At 35.9% G+C, this 22,383-nt stretch overlaps 3 protein-coding genes across 3 annotated transcripts in view; all 3 read left to right on the top strand.

Annotated features, from left to right (window-relative positions):
* The first annotated feature begins 528 nt into the window (after positions 1 to 528).
* The window catches only part of LOC115971753 (ABC transporter B family member 11-like), a 50,403-nt gene continuing 28,548 nt past the window's right edge, over positions 529 to 22,383 (top strand). The window contains exon 1 of the mRNA XM_031091780.1: positions 529 to 580. The gene's annotated coding sequence lies outside the window, so the exon portion shown is untranslated. The remainder of the gene's footprint in view (positions 581 to 22,383) is intronic.
* LOC115971754 (ABC transporter B family member 21-like) lies at positions 1,760 to 7,643 on the top strand. The gene is made up of 12 exons (XM_031091782.1): positions 1,760 to 2,089; positions 2,440 to 2,494; positions 2,601 to 2,776; positions 2,874 to 3,095; positions 3,221 to 3,459; positions 3,673 to 4,198; positions 4,302 to 4,575; positions 5,081 to 5,901; positions 6,093 to 6,359; positions 6,477 to 6,740; positions 6,845 to 7,138; positions 7,287 to 7,643. The coding sequence occupies exons 1-12, from the start codon at positions 1,760 to 1,762 to the stop codon at positions 7,641 to 7,643; spliced, it is 3,825 nt and encodes a 1,274-aa protein (XP_030947642.1).
* Positions 8,162 to 9,333, top strand: LOC115970579 (non-specific lipid-transfer protein-like protein At2g13820). The gene is made up of 2 exons (XM_031090187.1): positions 8,162 to 8,492; positions 9,110 to 9,333. Exons 1-2 carry the CDS (start codon positions 8,162 to 8,164, stop codon positions 9,331 to 9,333), a joined length of 555 nt encoding a protein of 184 aa, XP_030946047.1.

Here is a 22,383-nt window from a genome sequence, read left to right on the forward strand (position 1 = left end):
ATCACCTCGGTTTTTTAAGGTGGTATATATAGTATTTCATTCTTTAACAGTATTCTTGAAATTCTAATACAAGATTTGCTGTTTTGCTTTTATTATTATTATTATTATTTTGATGACATACTGTTTTTCTTATTGAGTAAGAAACTAAGAACGGTGTGTCTGATATTGTATGGTGACGGTTGGTCAAATCTCAAATTAAGAGGCGTTTCAAAGTTGTATTTCGTTTTTCGTTATAAAAAAGAATATAAAAAAACACAAGCCAGTAGGATTAGTTGCCTTTCCAGTGTTCTCCGAGAATCTATGTACTTCACTAAAAATTCTAAATTGTTTGACACGTAGGATATTTGGCGCTGTTGGCCATGAACACCTCGGACCTCTTGTGAAATCTATTGAAAGTGGCAGAATTTTAAATAGTTGTGATTGCGCTTCAAGCAAAGACAAAGTGCATATATATATATATATATATGGAAACTCTTTAGATACATATAATGTACTTTAACAGCTAAATAAAAACAGACGTTCCTTAACAGTGCACTAATAAGGTAGCACTTGTGGATCTCAGACACTGGTCATTTTTAAGGTACCCTTTCTTTTATTATCTTCCTAGGCAATTTATCTTTCTCAAAACCTTTGTCGGATGGGTTTTTGTACTTTTGTTCATTAAATGCTCTATCATGATATAACTATGATAATTGAATGAAATGCCTATGGTTGTTTTGATTGGAAAGTACAGAATTATCAGAGGTTTTAGATGTTTTTGATTGGGAGCCACGGGGTTGCAGAGATCTGATCCTGCCAAAGCATAACAAAGTTTATTCATTCTACGTTGTTTGTTCCCTTTTTTGGACCCATCATGCTTCATGGGCAACTTTTTGAAGTTGGAATTTTTTTGGATGAATAACATTTGTTTCAGAACCAAAGAATATATGTTACTAACAAGTGCAAAAACTGTTATTACAAGCTGCAGACTATAATAAACCACCTCTCTCTCTCTCTCTCTCTCATCGTTGTTATTTGTTTGCACTTCATGGGGAGCCTTTGTAGAAGAAAATTTGATACTATTTTGGTATGATCAAGATTGTAAAGATACCGAATTTGCATTCGCTGTGATTAGTTTGGCTACATTCCCTAGCTGTATGCTGAATAATTAGAAACAATTTTTGTCTCTTCTTTTGTTTCTTCTGGTGGAGTAAAAACGAGGGCTTGATTGACATCTTTAGCTTCCAGCTGATTTAGTTTCTGTCAGTGTCTGCTTCAACCTTACTTATTCTGGAAATGATAATATCAATAGTCTAAATCAGCTTAGCTTCACTATTTGTAGAGTACTCTAATATTAGTTTAAGATATTAACATCTAAATCTATAGAACATGAACAATGATTTTGCATCTGAAAAGTTCAACATAAAAAAAGTACAATATTTCCATTCCGTTTCTTTTTTGTGCTAAAATTTCCCTTTTGTTACTTAAATGACCACTTTAGTTGAATTCAAGACAAAGATGCTAGATCAATTCCCTGTTGTACTACTATCATTTTAACTTCTCATATATATATATATATATATATATATATATATATATATATCATTTTATCGGTTAGTGATGATACTGAGTTAGTATTTCTCTAAGTCCCACTAGTTTGAAATTTCCAGCTTGGCTTATAAGTTACTGATTTCAACCATTAATTGTGTGCTTCAGGGGCCATATAGATTCTGTTTATCCTGAATAAAGTAACTAAAATTGCATTAGGATCTTGGATAAAATGGCAGTGGAGAATGGCTTGGACAGCCAAACAAATACAGATGCAGCCACCACATCAAAAAGCAATGCAGAAGAAGAGAAAACCTCCAGCATGAATGGTGATCAAGAAGACTCAAAGAAGAGCAAAGGGGATGAGAAAACTAACACTGTTCCATTTCGGAAACTGTTCTCATTTGCAGATTCCACTGATATTTTGCTGATGATCCTTGGCACAATTGGTGCCGTTGGGAATGGGATATGTATGCCCCTTATGACTCTGCTATTCGGGGAATTGTCCAATTCTTTTGGACAAAACCAGAATAGCCCCAACATGGTTGATACAGTTTCTAAGGTACAGATATTCTGCATAAGTTGTAATTGATAAGGTCCAACCTTTTGACTGAAAGATGTGATTTAAATTTTAAGACTCATGATTTTCTTTTTGAGAAACCAAACCAGACCATAAAGTCAGGGAATTTGATACTTTTTGAGAAACCTTTTTAGTTTCTAAGACTTATGATTTAAATACTTTTCAGAGATAAGAATGTGATATATTTCAGCTGCTTATATAATAATATACTGGAGCTTGAATTGAGTATTAACCTATGTTAAGGAATGTATTAGCAACCCTATTCTTTCTTTTCTGACATCTTAAAATTGCTACGTGAAGATCTTATAAATTGGTTTCCTCCAAAATTTTAGGTCTGTCTAAAATTTGTCTACTTAGCACTGGGTGCGGCTCTGGCAGCTTTCCTTCGTAAGTACATTGCATATTCCAATCACTTCCAAATTTTATTGCTTATTGTTCTTTTGTTCATCAGTATCAGTTGTTGAGTTGAGAAATATGTTTTGTTGTTTGCCAGAGGTGGCTTGTTGGATGGTGACAGGGGAGCGACAGGCTGCACGAATAAGGCGTTTATATCTGAAGACTATTCTGAGGCAAGATGTTGCATTCTTTGATAAGGAAACAAACACTGGCGAGGTTGTTAGCAGAATGTCTGGTGACACCGTCCTAATACAGGATGCAATGGGTGAGAAGGTACTAAAGTGCTGTTACATTTACATCAAAAGCAATGATCCTGTATTTTGCGTATCTTTGCACAAGATCCAGGGGTTTAAAAATTGTGTTTGTGCAGGTTGGGAAATTTTTGCAACTGACTACTACATTCATCGGAGGCTTTGTGGTAGCATTTATCAAAGGGTGGCTTCTAACCCTTGTCATGTTATCCTCTCTTCCTCTTCTTGTGGCATCTGGTGCAGTTATGTCCATCATCATACCCAAGATGGCGTCCCGGGGACAAAGTGCTTATGCAAAAGCAGCAAATGTAGTTGAACAGACGATTGGCTCAATCAGAACAGTATGTCATGTTGTCATAACAAAATATGTGCCTGGGATATTTTGGAGTTTTATCTTGAAATAATGTGTTTGGTTCTGCTTTTAAGTTTTATAAAAATCATGACATTGAACTTGATTGTTGTCTAGGTTGCATCATTCACCGGTGAGAAGCAAGCTATAATTAGTTACAAGAAATTTGTTTTAAAAGCTTACAATTCAGGCGTTCAGGAAGGCTTGGCTTCTGGTTTTGGTCTTGGCACAGCTACGTTTGTAGTGTTCTGCACTTACGCTTTGGCAGCATGGTTTGGTGCAAAGATGATACTGGAGAAAGGATATAATGGGGGTCAAGTGCTGACCGTGATAATTGCCGTGTTATCTGGTTCCATGTGAGCTGCATTTCTTTTCTTGTTTTACTACTAATAGCTTTCATATGCTAATATGGTTATATTCTCATTGTACCTAATAAATGGAAATTTCCTCCTGTTTTTGTTTCATAAAAAGCAAGCAAAAAATTTAAACATTCGGATTGGTATTTGTACATCTTAGTTTCTAAATTATTCATCAGTCTCTCATTTTCTGATTCCATATGGATATTTCAGGTCTCTAGGACAGGCATCTCCCTGCATGAGTGCATTCGCTGCGGGACAAGCTGCAGCATTTAAGATGTTTGAAACTATAGGGAGGAAGCCAATGATAGATGCTTATGACACAAAGGGAAGGACGTTAGATGACATTCATGGAGATATAGAGCTAAGGGATGTTTATTTCAGTTACCCAAGCAGACCGGATGAACTAATATTCAATGGATTCTCTCTTTCTATCCCAAGTGGCACAACTACAGCTTTGGTTGGACAAAGTGGAAGTGGGAAGTCAACAGTCATTAGTCTGATAGAGAGATTCTATGACCCTCATGCTGGCGAAGTTCTTATAGGTGGAATTAACCTCAAAGAATTTCAGCTCAAATGGATTAGAGGGAAAATTGGTCTTGTCAGCCAGGAACCTGTGTTATTTGCATCCAGCATTAAGGATAATATTGCATATGGAAAGGATGGTGCAACTATTGAAGAGATAAGAGCAGCAGCTGAACTAGCCAATGCTGCTAAATTCATTGACAAATTACCACAGGTTCTGATTTTCAGTCAACTTGATTACACTGTGGGACCTTGTGTTCATATTCATTATCAGAAAACTTGTTGATTTACTTCAATAATTTGAATTTCATTTCCAGGGGCTAGATATCATGGTTGGTGAGCACGGAACACAGATGTCTGGTGGACAGAAACAGAGGATTGCCATTGCAAGAGCAATTCTGAAAGACCCACGAATACTACTTCTCGATGAAGCTACAAGTGCACTTGATGCAGAGTCTGAAAGGATAGTGCAAGAGGCATTGGACAGGATTATGGTCAACAGGACAACAGTCATTGTTGCCCATCGTTTGAGCACAGTAAGGAATGCTGATATGATTGCCGTCATTCATAGAGGAAAGATGGTTGAAAAAGGTACCTAATAACTATAGCCATTGATTTCTTTTTTAAAATTTATTCTCATGTGGAACCAGTATCAAAGTGTGCATCGAACCCTGTGTTTATAGTAAGTACTTGGTAATAATTTGTTAATTGTTATCTCAACCAAAACATATTACCATCTCCCAAGTGTAAATTTTCTTTAATTGGAATGAGGATATATGTAGAAGCCTTCATCAATCTGTATTATGGGAATTGGTGTATGTCCTGGATATTGTCATCAAACATCATTTTTTCGAAATTCACAAATGATTATAGAAGTTGCATAACTGAAAAAAAATAAAATCAGGACTTTTTTTTTTTGAGAAACAGAATGAAAAGGACTTGCTTTCTTATACTATCATGCATAATTTTTTCCTAATCAATTTTGGAATCTTAAACTAGTCTTCGCTACAAGTAATTATTGGATCCCAGATTTCACATACTGATGTGAAAGAAGATGGTTGACTTATACTGAGTAATGTTAATGTCACTTGATCAGGCTCGCACTCAGAACTACTCAAGGATCCTGAGGGAGCATACTCTCAGCTTATACGCTTGCAAGAAGTAAAAAAAGGATCCGAAATTACTGTGGAATCATTCAGACACTCAACTCAAAGAATATCAATCCAACGATCTATAAGTCGAGGATCATCTGGAGTGGGAAACAGTAGCCGCCACTCATTCTCTGTACCAGAAATTGCACGGGCAGAAACAGAATCCCCTTCAGTACCTACAGAAGAACTTCCAAATGTTCCACTCAGCCGCGTTGCCTACCTTAGCAAGCCTGAGATTCCAGTGCTTATAATTGGAGCTGTAGCTGCAATCCTCAATGGCGTAATACTTCCAATTTTAGGATTACTAATTTCCAGAGCTATCAAGATATTTTTTGAACCTAATGGACTAAAAAAGGATTCAAAACTTTTGGCAATCATGTTTATGCTCCTTGGTCTGGCATCATTTCTGATGAGTCCAGCACGATCATATTTCTTTGCTGTGGCTGGGTGTAAATTAATCGGACGTATTAGAGTAATGTGCTTTGAGAAGGTGGTTAACATGGAGGTTAGTTGGTTTGATGATCCTGATAATTCAAGTGGTGCAATTGGTGCAAGGCTCTCAGCAGATGCAGCATCAGTGCGTGCTTTAGTAGGGGATGCACTTGGTCAGATGGTAGAAAATATGGCTTCAGCGGTTGCTGGGTTGGTCATTGCCTTTGTTGCTTGCTGGCAGTTGGCTTTTATTATCCTGTTATTGATTCCTCTAATTGGAGTCAATGGGTTTATTCAAGTGAAGTTCATGAAAGGATTTAGTGCAGATGCAAAGGTATGCTTTAAAACTAATGCCTTTTCTATGTTACTATGTATGATTGCACCATGCTAAACATTCTTCAAGGACAGACTTGAAAAAAGTGGAAATTATATCCAAGAATGATAATGTTGTCGAATTCTTTACAAGTAAATTTTAGTATTTGTTTTAAAAAGAATTTATCAAGATGTAAATTTTAATTTTTACAGATGATGTATGAGGAAGCGAGCCAGGTTGCAAATGATGCTGTTGGAAGTATAAGAACGGTTGCTTCTTTTTGTGCTGAAGAGAATGTCATGGAATTATACAAAAGAAAATGTGAAGGTCCGATGAAGACTGGGATACGGCAAGGACTGATTAGTGGAATAGGATTTGGGTTATCTTTCTTCTTAATGTATTCTGTCTACGCAACTAGTTTCTATGCTGGAGCTCGACTTGTTGAGGCTGGCAAAACAACATTCTCGGACGTTTTCCGGGTAAATATTCTTCCCATGTTTTTCGAAGTTTTTTAGAAGAAATTTGGCAACTTCTAGAGAATGGTGAAATTTACTCATACAAAATTAACTTTGAAATTTTGTATGTATGCTCTACAGGTTTTTTTTGCCTTAACCATGGCAGCAATAGGAATTTCTCAAACAAGCTCCTTTGCTCCTGATTCTAGCAAAGCCAAGAACGCCGCCACTTCCATATTTGCAATATTAGATCTGAAGTCAAAGATTGACCCAAGTGAGGAGTCTGGCATAAAATTGGATGATGTAAAGGGCGAAATTGAGCTTCATCATATAAGCTTTAAGTATCCTTCTAGACCAGATATTCATATTTTCCGAGACCTCAACTTAAAAATTCATTCTGGCAAGGTAAAGTTTAATTATAGGATTGTATCTAAACTTCCATTTCCTTTTCGCAAGGAGCATTTCATTTAAAACGTACTGATCAAGTTATTGTTCTAAACATCTTTCAGACGGTTGCCCTTGTCGGAGAAAGTGGTTGTGGAAAATCAACAGTGGTCTCACTTTTACAAAGATTTTATGATCCTGATTCAGGCCATGTAACACTGGATGGTATTGAAATTCAAAAGTTTCAACTCAAATGGTTGAGGCAGCAAATGGGGCTTGTGAGCCAAGAACCAATTTTGTTCAATGACACTATCCGTGCCAACATTGCATATGGAAAGGAAGGAGATGCAACTGAGGCAGAAATTATATCTGCATCAGAGTTGGCCAATGCCCACAAATTCATTAGTAGCTTACAACAGGTTTGAGCAATACAAATCATTTTTCAAAACCCATCTCATTTTCATTAACAAACCAAGTCCCACTATTAAGACACTTATGGTGGATAGCATTAACTTGCACGTGTGCTTTAATCCTTGTCTCACAAGTTTTCAAAATTGCAAAATGCAGGGTTATGATACCATGGTAGGTGAACGAGGAGTCCAATTATCTGGTGGGCAAAAGCAACGTGTTGCCATTGCACGTGCCATAGTTAAAAGTCCAAAAATATTAATATTAGATGAAGCTACTAGTGCACTAGATGCCGAGTCTGAGAAAATTGTTCAAGATGCACTAGACCGAGTCATGATTAACCGGACTACAATAGTTGTGGCTCATCGATTATCCACAATCAAGAATGCTGATCTAATAGCAGTTGTTAAAAATGGTGTAATAGTGGAGAAAGGAAAGCATGAAACTTTGATTAATATCAAGGATGGATTTTATGCCTCCTTAGTGGCACTCCACACTAGTGCTTCAACAGTTTGAATTATTTTCTAATTGTTCTCTTCTCTTATTGAGGAAGACATGCAACTTTTTTTTTTTTGATAGGAGGATATGCAACACTTTAATTTTTAATGTAACATTGTTGTAACTAAATGTATCATACACTATCATGCATTCTAAATTGTATTTTGAAAAATCAAGTTAGTACAATTTTTATTTTGAGTGAAAAATGAGATTTTTATTTTTTGTTTTTTATTTTTTATTTGAGAGAGAGAGGAGTGAAGATAATATCAGTTAACAGAATGGGTTGACAACCATTTATTATCTGTTTTAGGTTTAAGAAGATATCATTTGATTTCCAATTAGACCTCACATCAAGTATTTTGAAGTTTGGTAGGAGACAATATCTAGAAAAGATTACAACTAAAAATCAAAATATTCGTTCATTTTAGGTAAACCCTATCTTAAATTTAAAACAGATCTTTATTTAAAACTGAAAAAATGAAAGCAAGCTGATCTGACAAAACTCTCACATCTTCCTCCACTCCTAATCACTAAAGATGAAGCGAGTTTTTATCTTCACTTGCATTTTGTTTACATCATTTCTAATAGCTAGTTCTGACCTTTCACCCTCAGAGTCACCCTCATACTCACCCTCAGAGTCACCTTCTGGGGGTTGCTCAGATTTAATATGGGATTTGGTAGATTGCATGTCTTATCTGAGTGATGAAAGTGAGGTGACAAAGCTAGGCCCTGATTGTTGCACTGCGTTTGAATTAACAATGAATACCGGTGCTTCGTGTATTATAGAAGCCATAAAGATTGCTCCTTCCTATGATATTAATTTGAATGTTACAAAGGTCCTGATGATGTCTGAAGTTTGTCGTGATGGTAAATGATTTGATCTTTATCTTGTTTTGCATACTAACATTTGCAAATTTCTACTTATTTAATGTGTTAATGAGTTGTGGGGTTTTATTTTTTTTGCATGCAGTTTCCTTGCCTAGGACATTAAGAGCTTAATAGTGATGCTCACGTCTTTTTTTTTTTGGTTATAAAAATTAATTTTTTGAGATTTTTTTTGGTATTGTTAGAAAAATGCAGTTTCCTTACTATCATTCAAGGCTTTTTTTTTTTTTAATAAAAAGATATGAGCTGCAATTGATTTTCAAATAAAGGAATAAATCAACAGTGAAAGTTAGTAATATTTTATTAATTAACTTTTAGAGAAAAATAAAAATAAAAATAACGAAAATTGTATTTGGTTTACAAAAATTAGCTCGTCAATCCCTCTCACTTTGGGAATGCATTGTGCCTATACTGTTTTGATTGTGTGTAATTAACTCTCTTTTGAAGAATGAGATTAAAATAAATAAAAATTATACTAGTTTTGAAGCAGTGTTTTCAAATTCTTAAATTATAATATTATTATTTTAATATTTGGTATTAGATTGTCATTATCAAGTTCATTAGTTTATGCAAAATTACTAATGAATATGATGTTCCAGTTAAACCTCCAATGACTCCTTCAAAACCATCATCACCAGCTCCAAAATCATCAGCAAAGAGTACTCCAGTGACACCAAGTTCCAAGACTCCATCCCCAACATTCTCAAGCAGTACTGGAGGTGGAGTTCCAGCCTCATCTCCATTGTCACACTCTGGAACCTATTCTACAACTGTTTCATTCGGTGTTCTTGTTAGTATGCTTATTGCATCATTAGTGATTTAGGATACGGTAAAAATAAAAAAATTATTTTCATTAGTGGTTTAGGATAAGGTAAAAAAAAAAAAAAAAAATCATTGGTGGTTCAGAATAATTAAGGTAAAATTTTATTCTCATTTTAGGACGCTATGTGTTTTGTGCTTGAAGATTTACTTTCTTCAAATTATCTAAATAATTTTTGGTGTTTGGCTTATTTCAATTTCTAATACTAATATTTGATATTTTTATTATTATTATTTAGTATTTAATTTATAGATTGATTGAAATCATGGGGGGTGTGATTGTTTATTTGCTTATAAATTTATTATTATTATTATTATTATTATTATTATTATTATTATTAATGTTCCTCGTAACAGTCAAATTTTGAATTTTTTTTCTTAAGCAAAGGGCACCCTAGATTTCAAGCTAGGGTGCAAAAGTATATGAAAAAAAAAAAAAAAAAATTCCCAAATAGACATCCATATAATATTAACAAACTATCAATCAAGATAAATACAAAAAATAATTATTTTTTAATACATTAATGCTCCATTTATTTCGACGTAAAATATTTGTAAAGGTAAAATATTTTACATGCAAAATATTTTACTGAAAATATTTTTATTTTACAGTGTTTGGTTTGTACTTCTGAAAATGCAATATATATATATATATATATATATTGTATGTTTCAATTTTAACAATCTCACAAAACCAAACCACCACCACTCCATCAACCACCCAAACCACCACCAGATCTGCACAAACACACCTACCACCACCTTGACACTCCACTACCACTCAAATCCAAAAAAAAAAAAAAAAAAAAAAAAAGAAAAAGAAAAAAGAAAAAAAGAAAAAGAAAGGCCAAAGCCAACCAACCACTCACCATGGCCCACAAATCATTCTATCCACCTAAAAATGCAGCCATCAACAGACCCACAAAGATCCCAGCCACCCAAAAATGTAGCCATCCACTACAACTCAAAAACCCAGCCACCCACCACAACCCATAAAACTAGCCAAAAATCTCAAATCAATAAACCCATGCAATGGTAAAAAAAACTAGATCTGAGAACTGGCGAGTGAGGTGATGAAGGTGGAGGTAGAGCCGATGTGATGGAGGTAAAAGAATTAGTGGAGTTAGAGCTGGTGCATTGTCAGATCAAAAAAAGAATCAGTGGGTTTGAGTGGTTGAACCAAACTCAATGAGTTGAGGTGAGTCATGCGACGATGGCAAAGGTGGAGCCGGTGATGAGAGCTGCCGAAGATGAGTGGTGCCGATGAAATTGAGAGTGGCTCGGTGACTCTGGTTTGTGAAGGGGGAGAACTTGAGAGTGAGAAGGGAGAGAGTGTGAGAGGGATTGAGGTATAAGGGGGTATCGGGGTGAGAGCTTCAAAGCAAATGTAAAATGTTTTACCAAAATTTTAAGCGTAAAATATTTTACATAAATTTGCCTAGTTGATTTAGTTGATTCAAAATATTTTACTTTTAATTAAATATTTTACCGTAAAACAAACACAGTAAAATGGGAAAATATTGTACGTTAAAACAAACGGAGTGTAAGATGCAATCATCTACCAAAAAAGATGTAATCATTTACCACAAAAAACACAAAATAATAATGTTCCTTAAGAGCATCAACTGTTGCCCAAAAAAAAAAAAATTACGAACCAAAACTTACTTTTGTTACTTTAATATAGCATTTAAAACATTTGGTATAGTAGTGTTTTTAGTATTTGGTGTTATAAATGCTAAATATTTAGCATTTAGAACACTTGGTCTAGTACTCTAATATTGGGTTGATTAAAATTTTTGTCTTTGTTAAATTTTTGGGTTGGGTAGGTATTAGTTGAGTTAATCTAATTGGAAAGGTGGAGGCCTAAGGTTTTCGAAGAGGGAGGCCCAACTCTAGAAATAAGAAAAATATAACCAATAATATATTTTTTTTTCAATAGGCCAGAAGGCCCAAGCTCCCTTGCATCCATCCCTAATCTTAATGTCAAACTTTTGAGTTAGGATGTGTTTGGAATCTTTGTATGTCATTTATTTTATTAAAACTAAAAAATTATTGCTGAAAATACTGTAGATAAATGTAAAAATTAGTTGAAATAGTATAGTAGAACTCATGAATAGTGTCAAAAAGTGCAGTGAGACCCATGAATAATAGCAAAAATAAGTTAAATAGTGAAATAATTTTCATTTTTCATTCTAACCCAAATGCACACTTAAGATGAATAGCATCTCACTTACATGACTATTATTGTGGTTAAATAGTTATTATTTATATCCTTCTTTACTATAGTGTCATAAAAGTCATTATATTTCTAAAAATAAATAAATATAAAAAAGAGCTCTCAAACATAAGTCTATTATTATTATTATTTGGATTAGTCCCTCTTTCATTTTCGTTATTCTTATTAGTTTACTATTACCATAAACAATATACTGGCTTCAAATACATGACTAAGTTGAGTTAGCTATTACTCATAATGTAATGAATTTATCTTTTATTTAATCAAGTTATGAGTATTGCATCATTTAAAAAAAAAAAAAAAAATCATAGTTTTCACTTTTCATCTTTAAATTTATTTGAAACTTATTGAGGCGATATGGATAATAGATCACCCCTGTACCTTCGCCTCAATAGGACCTCCAACCACGACAACAGTAACAGCCTCCCCAACAATTATTTTTTATTTTTTGCTGAAAATTCGCTATTATTCTTTTATTCTCTCCTTGCTGTACTTTCAAATTATTTATTTATTTATTACACCCTAATCAAGTATAATATATTAAACTAACCAACTTGCTGTAATCCACACCCAAGTCTACCTGGAAAATTAAAGTCAGTATTCCTTCAATATGAAGTTATTTGAAATGATTGTTTGTGAAAATCAAGTGAGATGTTGGAGAATGCTATGTGTGCAAAACTATGTGCATTAGGGGTGGCATTATTGAGCACGACCTGCGAACCTAACACGACATGACATGAAATTCATAGGTTATGAATTGAGACTTAATGGATTCGTGCCATTATCGGGTTGACACAACTAACTTGGTTAATAAATGGGTTGGGTTAGTGTTCAATATATGAAACTCATTTGACCCGTTTGACCTGTTTAATTAAATGACATTTTACCAATATATCCTTCAAACATTAAGTCTATAAACTTATTAATTGGTGTGGTTTATTTTCTTTGACATATTGTGATTGATTATTTGTGATATTGAGATATTCATTTATTTTGGATGATTATTTGTGATACAGTTATTTGTTATTTCTGAATTTTATATTAAAAATGTGTATGTGCTTGTTTTTTCATATATATATATATATATATTTTTTTTTTTTTTCTTTTTCATTTTGATAAAATCTAATAAATGGGTCAACATGATTGACCCATTTAATAAATGAGTTGTGTTAGGGTTGAGGAATCTTGACCTGTTTAATAAACATATCAGGTTAATGTTGACCTATATAGTTGAGTATTTATGAGTTGACACGACACAAACTCGACACACGAACACGAATTGCCACCCTAATGTGCATAATTCATCAATTCTATTACATCACATTTTCTTATAAAGAAAACCTACGCACAAAAATGGTGAGATAATAGTGTCAATTTAAGTTGAACATATGGTCCTAAAAAACATGTCAACTTATTACTAGTCATTCCACGAGTCATCGTGTTGCTTTTACAAGAAATTTTTTTCCTTGTGTCTTTTTTAAATCAATTTTAATCAAATTCTATCTCTCTAATTATATATAGCAAAGAATGATATATTTTAACTGGCACCTACTAATGTTTTTAATAAATATGTCCAAGTTTAAATTCTCCTTCCGATTATGTTATCAGGGAATAAAAAAACTATATATATATGGTCACAATCTTATCATATCACATAGATGCAAATGGTTGACAAAATTCCGATCTGGATCCTATGATTTTACAAACCCACTTGCCAAAAACGATTTGGATCTTTCAAGGATCTTTGCAATAGAAAACTCAGTTAGACTCAAATAAAAGTAACATCCTAATAGACTAAGGATCCGTTTGAGATCCACTTATTTTACTGAAATTGAAATCTTTTTGCTGAAAGTACTATAAATAAAAGTAAAAGTTAGTTAAAAAAGTACAATGAGATCCATAAATAGTATCAAAAAGTGCGGTAGGACCCATGAATAGTAGCAAAAATAAGCTGAATAATAAAATAAGTTAGCAAAAATAATATTTGCCAAACGGACACCAAGTTTTGCTATTCTAATGTAGAGAGTTATAGTGTCAGTAAAATGAAAAATAACATCCCAATAGATTAAGTTTTGCTATTATAATGTAAAGAGATAGAGTGTCAGTTGGAGTCAAATAAAAAATAACATCCCAATAGAGTGTCATGTTTTGAGGTTTTTGGCCTTTTTAAGTGATGTTTACAAATTGATGTAGTAATGTATGGTAATTACATCAAATGGATGCAAATTTTTGGTTTTTTATGAATGTATATATAATTTATATAATTATTCAACATACTAATGTGTATTTTTTTCTCAAATAATGTAAAATCTTATGATTCACGATCCAATCCTACGATCCACAATTCCGCCCACCTCCTACGATCCTATGTAAAATCCCGATTTTGACAATCTCATGCAACTTTGTTTCTTTCTATTTTGCTTTGCTTTTCTTTTCTTTTCTTTCCTTTTCTTTCTATCTATTTTTTATTTTTTAAATTGGAGGAGGTTGACTGGTCCGCATTTATGTGAATGTGGATGGAGAAGGTTTTTCCTCGACATTACAATGGGAGGCGAAGGGTCAATTTCTCACTAATTTTTATTTTTCCCCTAATTAGCTTTTTACTTTTCTTCCTATTTATTTATATATATAATAATAGGTAAAGTTGAGAAAAACTCAAATTAAAATTTCAAATTAGAGTTCCAATTTTGCGCCATTTGTCCTAAATTATTTATTCTTAAAGAGTTTTATTTCTTAATTTTAGAATAAAATGTGGGACCACATTATAAATATTCATTCAAGTGAGTTATTAAGCACAAAAATCAAAGAGTCTAAAATAAATGAATCGGTAAAAAAAAAAAAGTGCTTCACAATAATTTTAAAAAATGGACAATTTATATTTTATACCTAATAATATCCTTACAAATTTTTTTAAAGAGTTAACAAAATATAAAAATGATTATCAATAATATTTAAATTATATATATAAGAATTATATTATGCATCTTATTGTATATCTTTAGGTGTATCAATGCATATGTATAGGATTACACACTAGTGTAGATTATAGGGAGAATTATCTATAGTATTAGTATGGAACATCCGAAATTAATGTAGATAGAATGTAGATATTCCTAAAATTTCTTCCTATGAAATAAGATAATAGAATTCAATTCTTGTCTACACAGAAAATTAATTGGTGTTTTATCCTAATGTTAAAGAGCAATTATCAATAATGGACACCATAAATTAAAACTCTATTCTCTAGTAAATACTCCAAATAAAACCAAAAAAAAAAAAAGTAGAGGGAGGTGGACCAAATATCATAAATAGTAGTAGGTGTGATTATCAAAGTTAGGTATTTGTTAACACAAAATTTAATGCGACTACAAGTCTTTCCTTTGTAGATGAGATCCCTCATCATGGTCATGGAGTTGTTAAAATTTATGATCCTCGCAAAGGTTAGCATCAAAATTTTGTGCGAATGTTAAAAGTTTGTATTAGCTCACGTCCATGTATGTTGTGGAATGGTAAACGACTATGATATTTATATATTAATTGTAGTTGTTACATATAAAATTTCTAGAACGTATTTAGTCACTCACTCCAATGTATTAATCAATTAAAATTCCAAATCAAATAAGATTTGTGTCCCTAATAATCCTATTTATTCTTTGTATATTTACTCAAACAGTTTCAATTATAATTAACCACCGCAACATATCTATTTTTGTTAAGACTAGCGGGGCTCAGATTGAGATTCTTGAGTATCCGTAAGAGGATTTATACTTCTAAGCAAAAGTAGACATACTATGGATCAAGCATTTTTTTTTTTTTGATAATAAGGTAAGTCAATTTTATTTTGGTAAATCAGACTGGAAAACATCATCCAAATCTTGTGGTAGTTCTTCTAACCACACATCAGTATCAGCAGTTAAAACTACTCTTCGTGCCAAGGAGTGGGCTAAACTATTACCCCCCCTACTAACATGGCAGAAACTACAAGCTTGCAAACAAAGACTAGCTTTTTTAATATCTTCTATGATGTGACCCCACTGAGTCCTACATTGTTTTTGACTATTGATGGCTTCAATAGTCTTCAATGAGTCACCCTCCACTACCACTTGAGTGAGACTTATCTCCTGCGCCAAAAGGATAGCACGTCGAGCAGCCATGGCTTCAACCGATTCTACAGAGCTTGGGAGTGGAATATTCTGACTTAGAGCTGCGATTATCATTCCTTCCACATCCCTCACCACCACCCCCAAACCTGCTCTACCGGAACTGTCGAAGATGGCGCTGTCAAAATTTAGCTTGTAAAAACCTGCACTTGGCGGCGTCCATGGTTGTCTTGTGCGAGACACCCTAGATCGAAATGGACGATCCTGAATGTGCCAATATTCTTGTAACAGCTCACGAGCTCGCTGCACCGTCTCCCCTACTCCCCAAACGCATTGCTTCTCCCTCAGTTTATTCCGCCTCATCCAAATGCTCCAAGCAACCATCGAAAACAGAGCAGCTATGGTTGGGCTTGCTTCAGCCAAAACCGCTGAAACAAGATCGCCAAAATTTCTAAAAATCTTTGGTTGGAATGGATAGAAAGATGGCTCCCAAAGCCAGATACACTTTACTCGATCACACAGCCAAAGGCAGTGAATAGTATCTTCGGTGTGTTCTTCACAGAGGCTGCAAATGTTCTCAAGGAGAATATGCCGTGTAAATAGATTGAGCTTGGTGGGTAAAGACTCATTTGAAGCTCTCCATATAAAGTGCTTAACTTTATTTGGAACTTGCATATCCTATATTCTATTCCAAAAGGATTTGCAACCCCCTGTAGCAGACGAACTGGGTAGAGCAAGTCTGGTATTAATGGCCAGCAACTGATAAGCACTTCTAACTGTGTAACTTCCATCCGCGGTGTGTGGCCAGATAAGCAAGTCCTCCATCGGGTAATGGCTGACCGGAATTCCTTGAATACTCTCGGTTTCCCATGGTAAGAAATTCTATTCAATGATCTCCTTGTTCCAAACTCTTGTGTCAGGGATGAAGAGATCCTTTACTGTGATCAGAGAAGGGTCAAGTTGAGGAGATACAATCTGGCCTCCCCCTGAAGACTCCAGCCAACGGTGCTTCCATATGTTGATCCCTGAACCATCTCCTATTCTCCACCGTGCTCCCTTGCAAATAACCTCCCTAGCCTGTAAAATACTTTTCCAAGCAAAGGAGCTCCGCGGGTTGAAATCAGCATCCAAGATACTCCCCACTGGAAAATATTTCGGTTTAAAGACTTTATACAGTAGTGTATCCTTCTCATGGTAAAGTCTCCAAACCTGTTTACCAAGAAGTGCATCATTAAATTGTCGAAGGTCTCGAAACCCCATACCCCCAAGAGACTTTGGAGAGATAAAATACTCCACTTCACCCACTGCATTCTTCTTGTATTATCTTGATTACCCCACCAAAATTTTCGGATCATCGTCTCAATATCCTTGATTAAACCAATTGGTAACCGAAACACACTCATCGTATAAGTGGGAATAGATTGAATAACCGTCTTTATCATGACTTCCTTTCCTGCTTGAGAGAGCAACTTTTCCTTCCACCCTTGCATTTTTGCCCAAATCCGTTCCTTGATCTGAATGAAGCAAGCTTTTTTTTTGTCTCCCCACAAATGACGGCAAGCCCAAATATTTCTCATAATGCTTGATAGCTGGCACCCCTAGCAATACCATGATTTCTTGTTGAACCTCCTCCGATGTGTTTCTGCTAAAGAAGAGGGTTGTTTTGTCCTTATTCACCAATTGGCCAGATGCACCTTCATACCAATGAAGTAGTTGCTGGATTTTTTGACATTCATTTTTGTTGGCCTTGCAAAACAAAAGGCAATCATTTGCAAAAAAGAGATGAGTAATCTTTGGCCCTTGGCGACATAGAGATAAACCCCTTATCTCCCCATTGTCCATTGCTTTGTTAAGAAGAGCATTTAGACCTTTCACACAAAACAAGAAGAGAAAGGGGGAGAGGGGGTCACCTTGCCTCAACCCTCTGGATGGTTGTATAAACCCTCTTGGCTCACCATTTAAGAGTATGGAATAAGTCACAGTAGAAACACACTGCATAATCATAGCCACCCAAGAATCCTGAAACCCCATCTTTAACATGATTTTTTCTAGAAAACTCCACTCCACCCTATCATAGGCCTTGCTCATATCTAATTTCAAAGCCATAGAACCTTCCCTTCCTGAGCTATGAGTTTTCATATAATGCAAGGATTCAAAGGCAATCAAGATGTTATTAGTAATAAGTCTATCAGCAATGAAAGCACTTTGAGCTTCTGAAACTATAGAATTCAGAAAAGGTTTCAACCGATTAGCAATAACTTTGCTAATAATTTTATAAATCACGTTGCATAGACTGATGGCTCTAGATTCCAAAAAAATTTCAGGATTATTAACTTTTGGAATCAAAGTAATGAAAGTGTGATTGATGGATTTGAAGAGAGTACCAGAATTTAGGCAAGATAGTACAACTTCTGTAACTTCTGGGCCAATGTGTTGCCAAAAGGATTGGTAAAATAGGGGTGGCATTCCATCAGGTCCTGGTGCCTTCAAAGGAGCCATTTGTTTGATAGCAATATCAACTTCCTCCATACTGTATGGCTTCACCAATTCTGCATTCATATTTTCTGTGACTACCCTTTTAACACCTTCAAGGACTCATTCAAGATCATGGGAATGTGAGTGAGTAAACAATTTGGTATAGTACTCCACAAAGGTTGCCAAGACCACTTCCTCATCTCTCTGCTAGACTCCTTCACCATCTTTGATACCCTTAATAAAATTTTTCCTCTTCCTTTGAGTAGCCACCCCATGAAAATATCTTGATTTTTGTCACCCTTCGCCACCCACTGTGTTCTAGCTCTTTGCCTCTACATTTTGCTTTCCCTATCCAGCAAGACATTTAGTTCCCTTCGCAACTGGACAACCATCCCATAACTCCCACCCTTGGTTGCTTCCTCTTCAGCTTTCCATGGCCTCTCCTTTTTATTTGCAATCTATTTCTTAACATTATCGAAATGATCTTTGCTCCAAGACCTGAGCATCTTTTTACACCTCTTGAGTTTTCTGGACACTTTAAACATGGGATTGCCTTCTTGTGAAATCTCCCAAGCTCTTAGAACCGTATCACTACAACCCCTATTCGCTAGCCACATTTCTTCAAAACGAAAGGGACGCCGAAACCATTGTTGTGACTCACTGTTAGGATCAAAAACCAGTTTAATGGGACGATGATCAGAGGAAAAACAAGGAAGATGGCGGACTTGAGCTGTTGGGAATTTCGCTAGCCAGTCATAGTTGGCCACCCCCCTATCTAAGCGTTCCCAAATCAGGTGATCGTGTCTCCTACTGTGTCACGTAAATTCTGGTCCTGTGAAGCTAAGATCCACAAAACTGCAAACATCCAACATATCACAGAAAGCTTGCATCAGTACATGCGGCCTGATTCTACCACCTCTCTTCTCCTCCGACTGTAGAATTTCGTTAAAGTCCCCCATACAACACCACGGTAAGTGCGGTTTTGATCGTAACATCCTTAACATACTCCAAGCTTCCTCCCTATATTGAGTGTTAGGTTCACCATAGAAGCCGGTGAAGCGCCAAGGTTCCGAACTCGTTCCATTCACCACTGTGTCTATATGGTACTTGGAGAAGCTGTCTACCCATACCGAAATATTCGACTTCCATAAAAGAGCCAAACCACTGCCCCTACCCTGACTAGGAACAGTGAACAAGCTTGCATATTTGATCTTACACCGTAACTTTTCTAACTGTTTTCTTCCAAACCAGGTTTTCGACAAGAAAACAATTAGGGGATCTTGTGCTCGAATAATGGTTTCAAGCTCATCCTCTGCCAGTGGGTTACCAAGCCCATGGCAGTTCCAAGCAAGGCAACTCATTGCTCTCGACGAGGCTGTCCCGCAGCCTCTGCCGTTTGCTTTTGTGTTGTATCAAAGGAACAGAACTTCTTCTTCAAAACCCCGACTTCCATTTTATCCTCCTCGTCACGTACAACTCTTTTTCTCTGCATGGGTGTAGTCTGGACTTCTGCATGAGGCCGGTCACTAACTAATCTCTTCCACCCACGAGCCTTAAAATCATTTCCTTTTGGGCTTTTTGCTGGGAGCATTTCTTCATCTTCACTTAAAGCACGACCCTTATTTCCTAGCATGGTTAATGTTTTATGGGCCTCGGCTTGGCCCAAAAAGGATGTATGTCCATTTGACTTAAGATCCACCACGATCTTATCATTTTTTGAAATAGCATCGTCAATCCCGTGTAATGTCTCCTGAAAATCCATTACTCCGCAAGAATCACGTTCTGCATTAAATTCTGTACCTGGGATTACGGTAATGGATTTTGCCCCTGTTTCCTTGTTTGTAGGAATCAGTCCACTGGTCTCCTTCTTCTGCCGGCGGTTTTGGTCGTTCACATGGCTGTTTCCCTTCCCACTCTGGCATCTTAAATCTTCCACTACCTCTCCGCTTGCCCCCTGGTCCGATCCACCATGCTTAAGATTCACTTCATCTTTGCCACCCACTCGGATTGCCGAGCATTTTTTTGTGTTGAACAGCGGGGCACGGAGCCACGCATCGAATTGTCTGTTGCTTTTAGTGAGTGACCCGTTACTTCTAACCCAAAACTCACAGTCTTTGTCACTGTGAGAAAGTTTTCCGCACCAGTAGCACATTATCGGCAATCGCTCGTACTTGAAGCGTATCCAGCCAATCTCTCCATCCTCTCTACAGAGTTTTCGTCCTCGGCATAGTGGCTTTGAAGTATCAACCCGTACCCTAATTCGCATGAATGTATTGCCATCTTGATTGCCCCAGTCCCGAATACCCAGTTGCACTTCCCCACAGACCTTACCGATCTCAGCAGCCGCTTTTGGCTTCATATCGCAGACTGGGATATCGTGGATTTGAACCTAGAAAGCCATTCGGTCAAACACTAAATCCTTCACCGCACCGTTTTTATCCAACCCGCACAGAGAAACTAGATACTTGTCATAACTCCAAGGCTCACCTAACAATACCCTGTCCGCATTTGTTTTCTCCGAAAATACAAAGAGAACTACGTGATTGCCTATATCTTTAACCTCAAAACCCTTCTTCGTTAACCATAGTTGTTTAAAGGTTCGCGCAATGGCTTCCATATTGAGTACACGTCGTGTGTGAAACTTGGTCGCGATAACCTTTCCTCCAAGTGCTTCTACTGGCTTACCACTGTACTCACTATCCTCCTCTTCTGTTAATGAGAGTTTTTTCCACATCACTGAGAGATCTTTTTGATACTATTACAAAACAAAATTAGGAAAACAACGTCACACAACGTTCGAAAAAACCAAGCGTGGAGAACTGTAGAGCCTAGAGATAGGCACGACCTTCTACTGAGCGGCTAGGGTTTTTTCAGACCCTAGACTTGCTACAGAGAAACTTTCTGTTTTGGGAAACCCAATTAAGTAGTACTATGGATCAAGTTTAAAGATATATTTGAACAAAGACCCTATATATGTAGAACTAAAAATTCGGAGACAAAACTGTCATAACAAGGGGCATCACAATGCGTCTCATCCACAAAAGTTCTGAAAAGTACAAAAGGGAAGCCAAATGGGCCTCCAATCGGATCTAATGAGCTCGGACGAGTGTGAAGTAAAAAAAAAAAAAATAATAAATAACAAGTGCTTGAATGGAATAGAAGATAGCACTCGTGACTCAAATATAAATGGGATGGGGCATTTGGTTCATTGTGTTGTACCCTTGATGTAATGTAAATTACGATGATGTGACATTAAGGTTTTGGTTTATTTTATATTTCTAACATTACCAATAATCTAAAATTACAAAATATATCACATCACTTTAATCTCATCATATTCCTAAATAATGTAATGTTATATTTTTGTATTGAAATTATATTAATGTAAGTTTACAATAATGTAAATATTTACGGTATAATGTAACAGCAAACTAGACATCCCCATATAAGAATGTTTACAATTAATTTCAAAAATCAATAGTGAAAAAGCAAAATCTATGGAAAGTATATTGTGAATAATACTTTGTAATACTAGCATTATTCTTATGCTACATGAAACAAAGACTTGCAATTAATATGTTCATTAATACTACCGTATATCCTTGGTGCAATGATCACTCCATAAGTATAAGTGTTTATGTGATGTGGAGGGCAATGATCAAGATTCAAGTCTTTAGGAAGGAGTGTCATACACACATACACTTAGGCTAGGTTAGAGTAGAATTTCTATCTTGTATAATATATTGTACGAGAATTGGGCCCCTGATACAGGGCTTGGGCCCTTGAACCCATGTTCCTTAGGCCCAAACCCCACAGCACGTCATACAACCATCCTCGTACTTGGACCTTAAGCCTTGGCCCAGAGTCTATCCAGCACAATTTGGGCCTGGGAACCCAAAATAAGACCGTAGTGAACACCTCAAGCAAACCCCCCTAATCATTTCTGACCTGGACGGGAGAGTTCTTGCTCGAAGGCGCACCGTGACCAGTTGCCTGGCAATGCATTTAACAACGTCACTACCAAGTAGATGGCGGAAGTGGGAATCAGTTCCAATGCCACTCCCACCTTTCCGACGGAACATCCACTTTGAGATGATGGAATTGGACCTCCATTCGCACTAAGAAGGAGAAGTAATCATAATTCCTCCACTTATCGTAGCCTATAAATAGGAGGAGAGAATGAAAAAAAAAGAGGTTGGCAATTTTGGAAAGAATACTAAGAAAAAGAGTAAAACACTCAGAG

Source organism: Quercus lobata, chromosome 12 (assembly GCF_001633185.2).
Source record: "Quercus lobata isolate SW786 chromosome 12, ValleyOak3.0 Primary Assembly, whole genome shotgun sequence".
Lineage (NCBI taxonomy): Eukaryota > Viridiplantae > Streptophyta > Magnoliopsida > Fagales > Fagaceae > Quercus > Quercus lobata.

Bases quoted from the DNA above. Each gene is read 5' to 3' on its own strand.
- LOC115970579 (XM_031090187.1), top strand. From the start codon at position 8,162: ATGAAGCGAGTTTTTATCTTCACTTGCATTTTGTTTACATCATTTCTA. The intron at 8,493-9,109 runs GTAAATGATTTG...ATGATGTTCCAG, and splicing joins GTCTGAAGTTTGTCGTGATG to TTAAACCTCCAATGACTCCT.
- LOC115971754 (XM_031091782.1), top strand. From the start codon at position 1,760: ATGGCAGTGGAGAATGGCTTGGACAGCCAAACAAATACAGATGCAGCC. The intron at 2,777-2,873 runs GTACTAAAGTGC...GTGTTTGTGCAG, and splicing joins AGGATGCAATGGGTGAGAAG to GTTGGGAAATTTTTGCAACT. The intron at 4,199-4,301 runs GTTCTGATTTTC...TTTCATTTCCAG, and splicing joins TCATTGACAAATTACCACAG to GGGCTAGATATCATGGTTGG.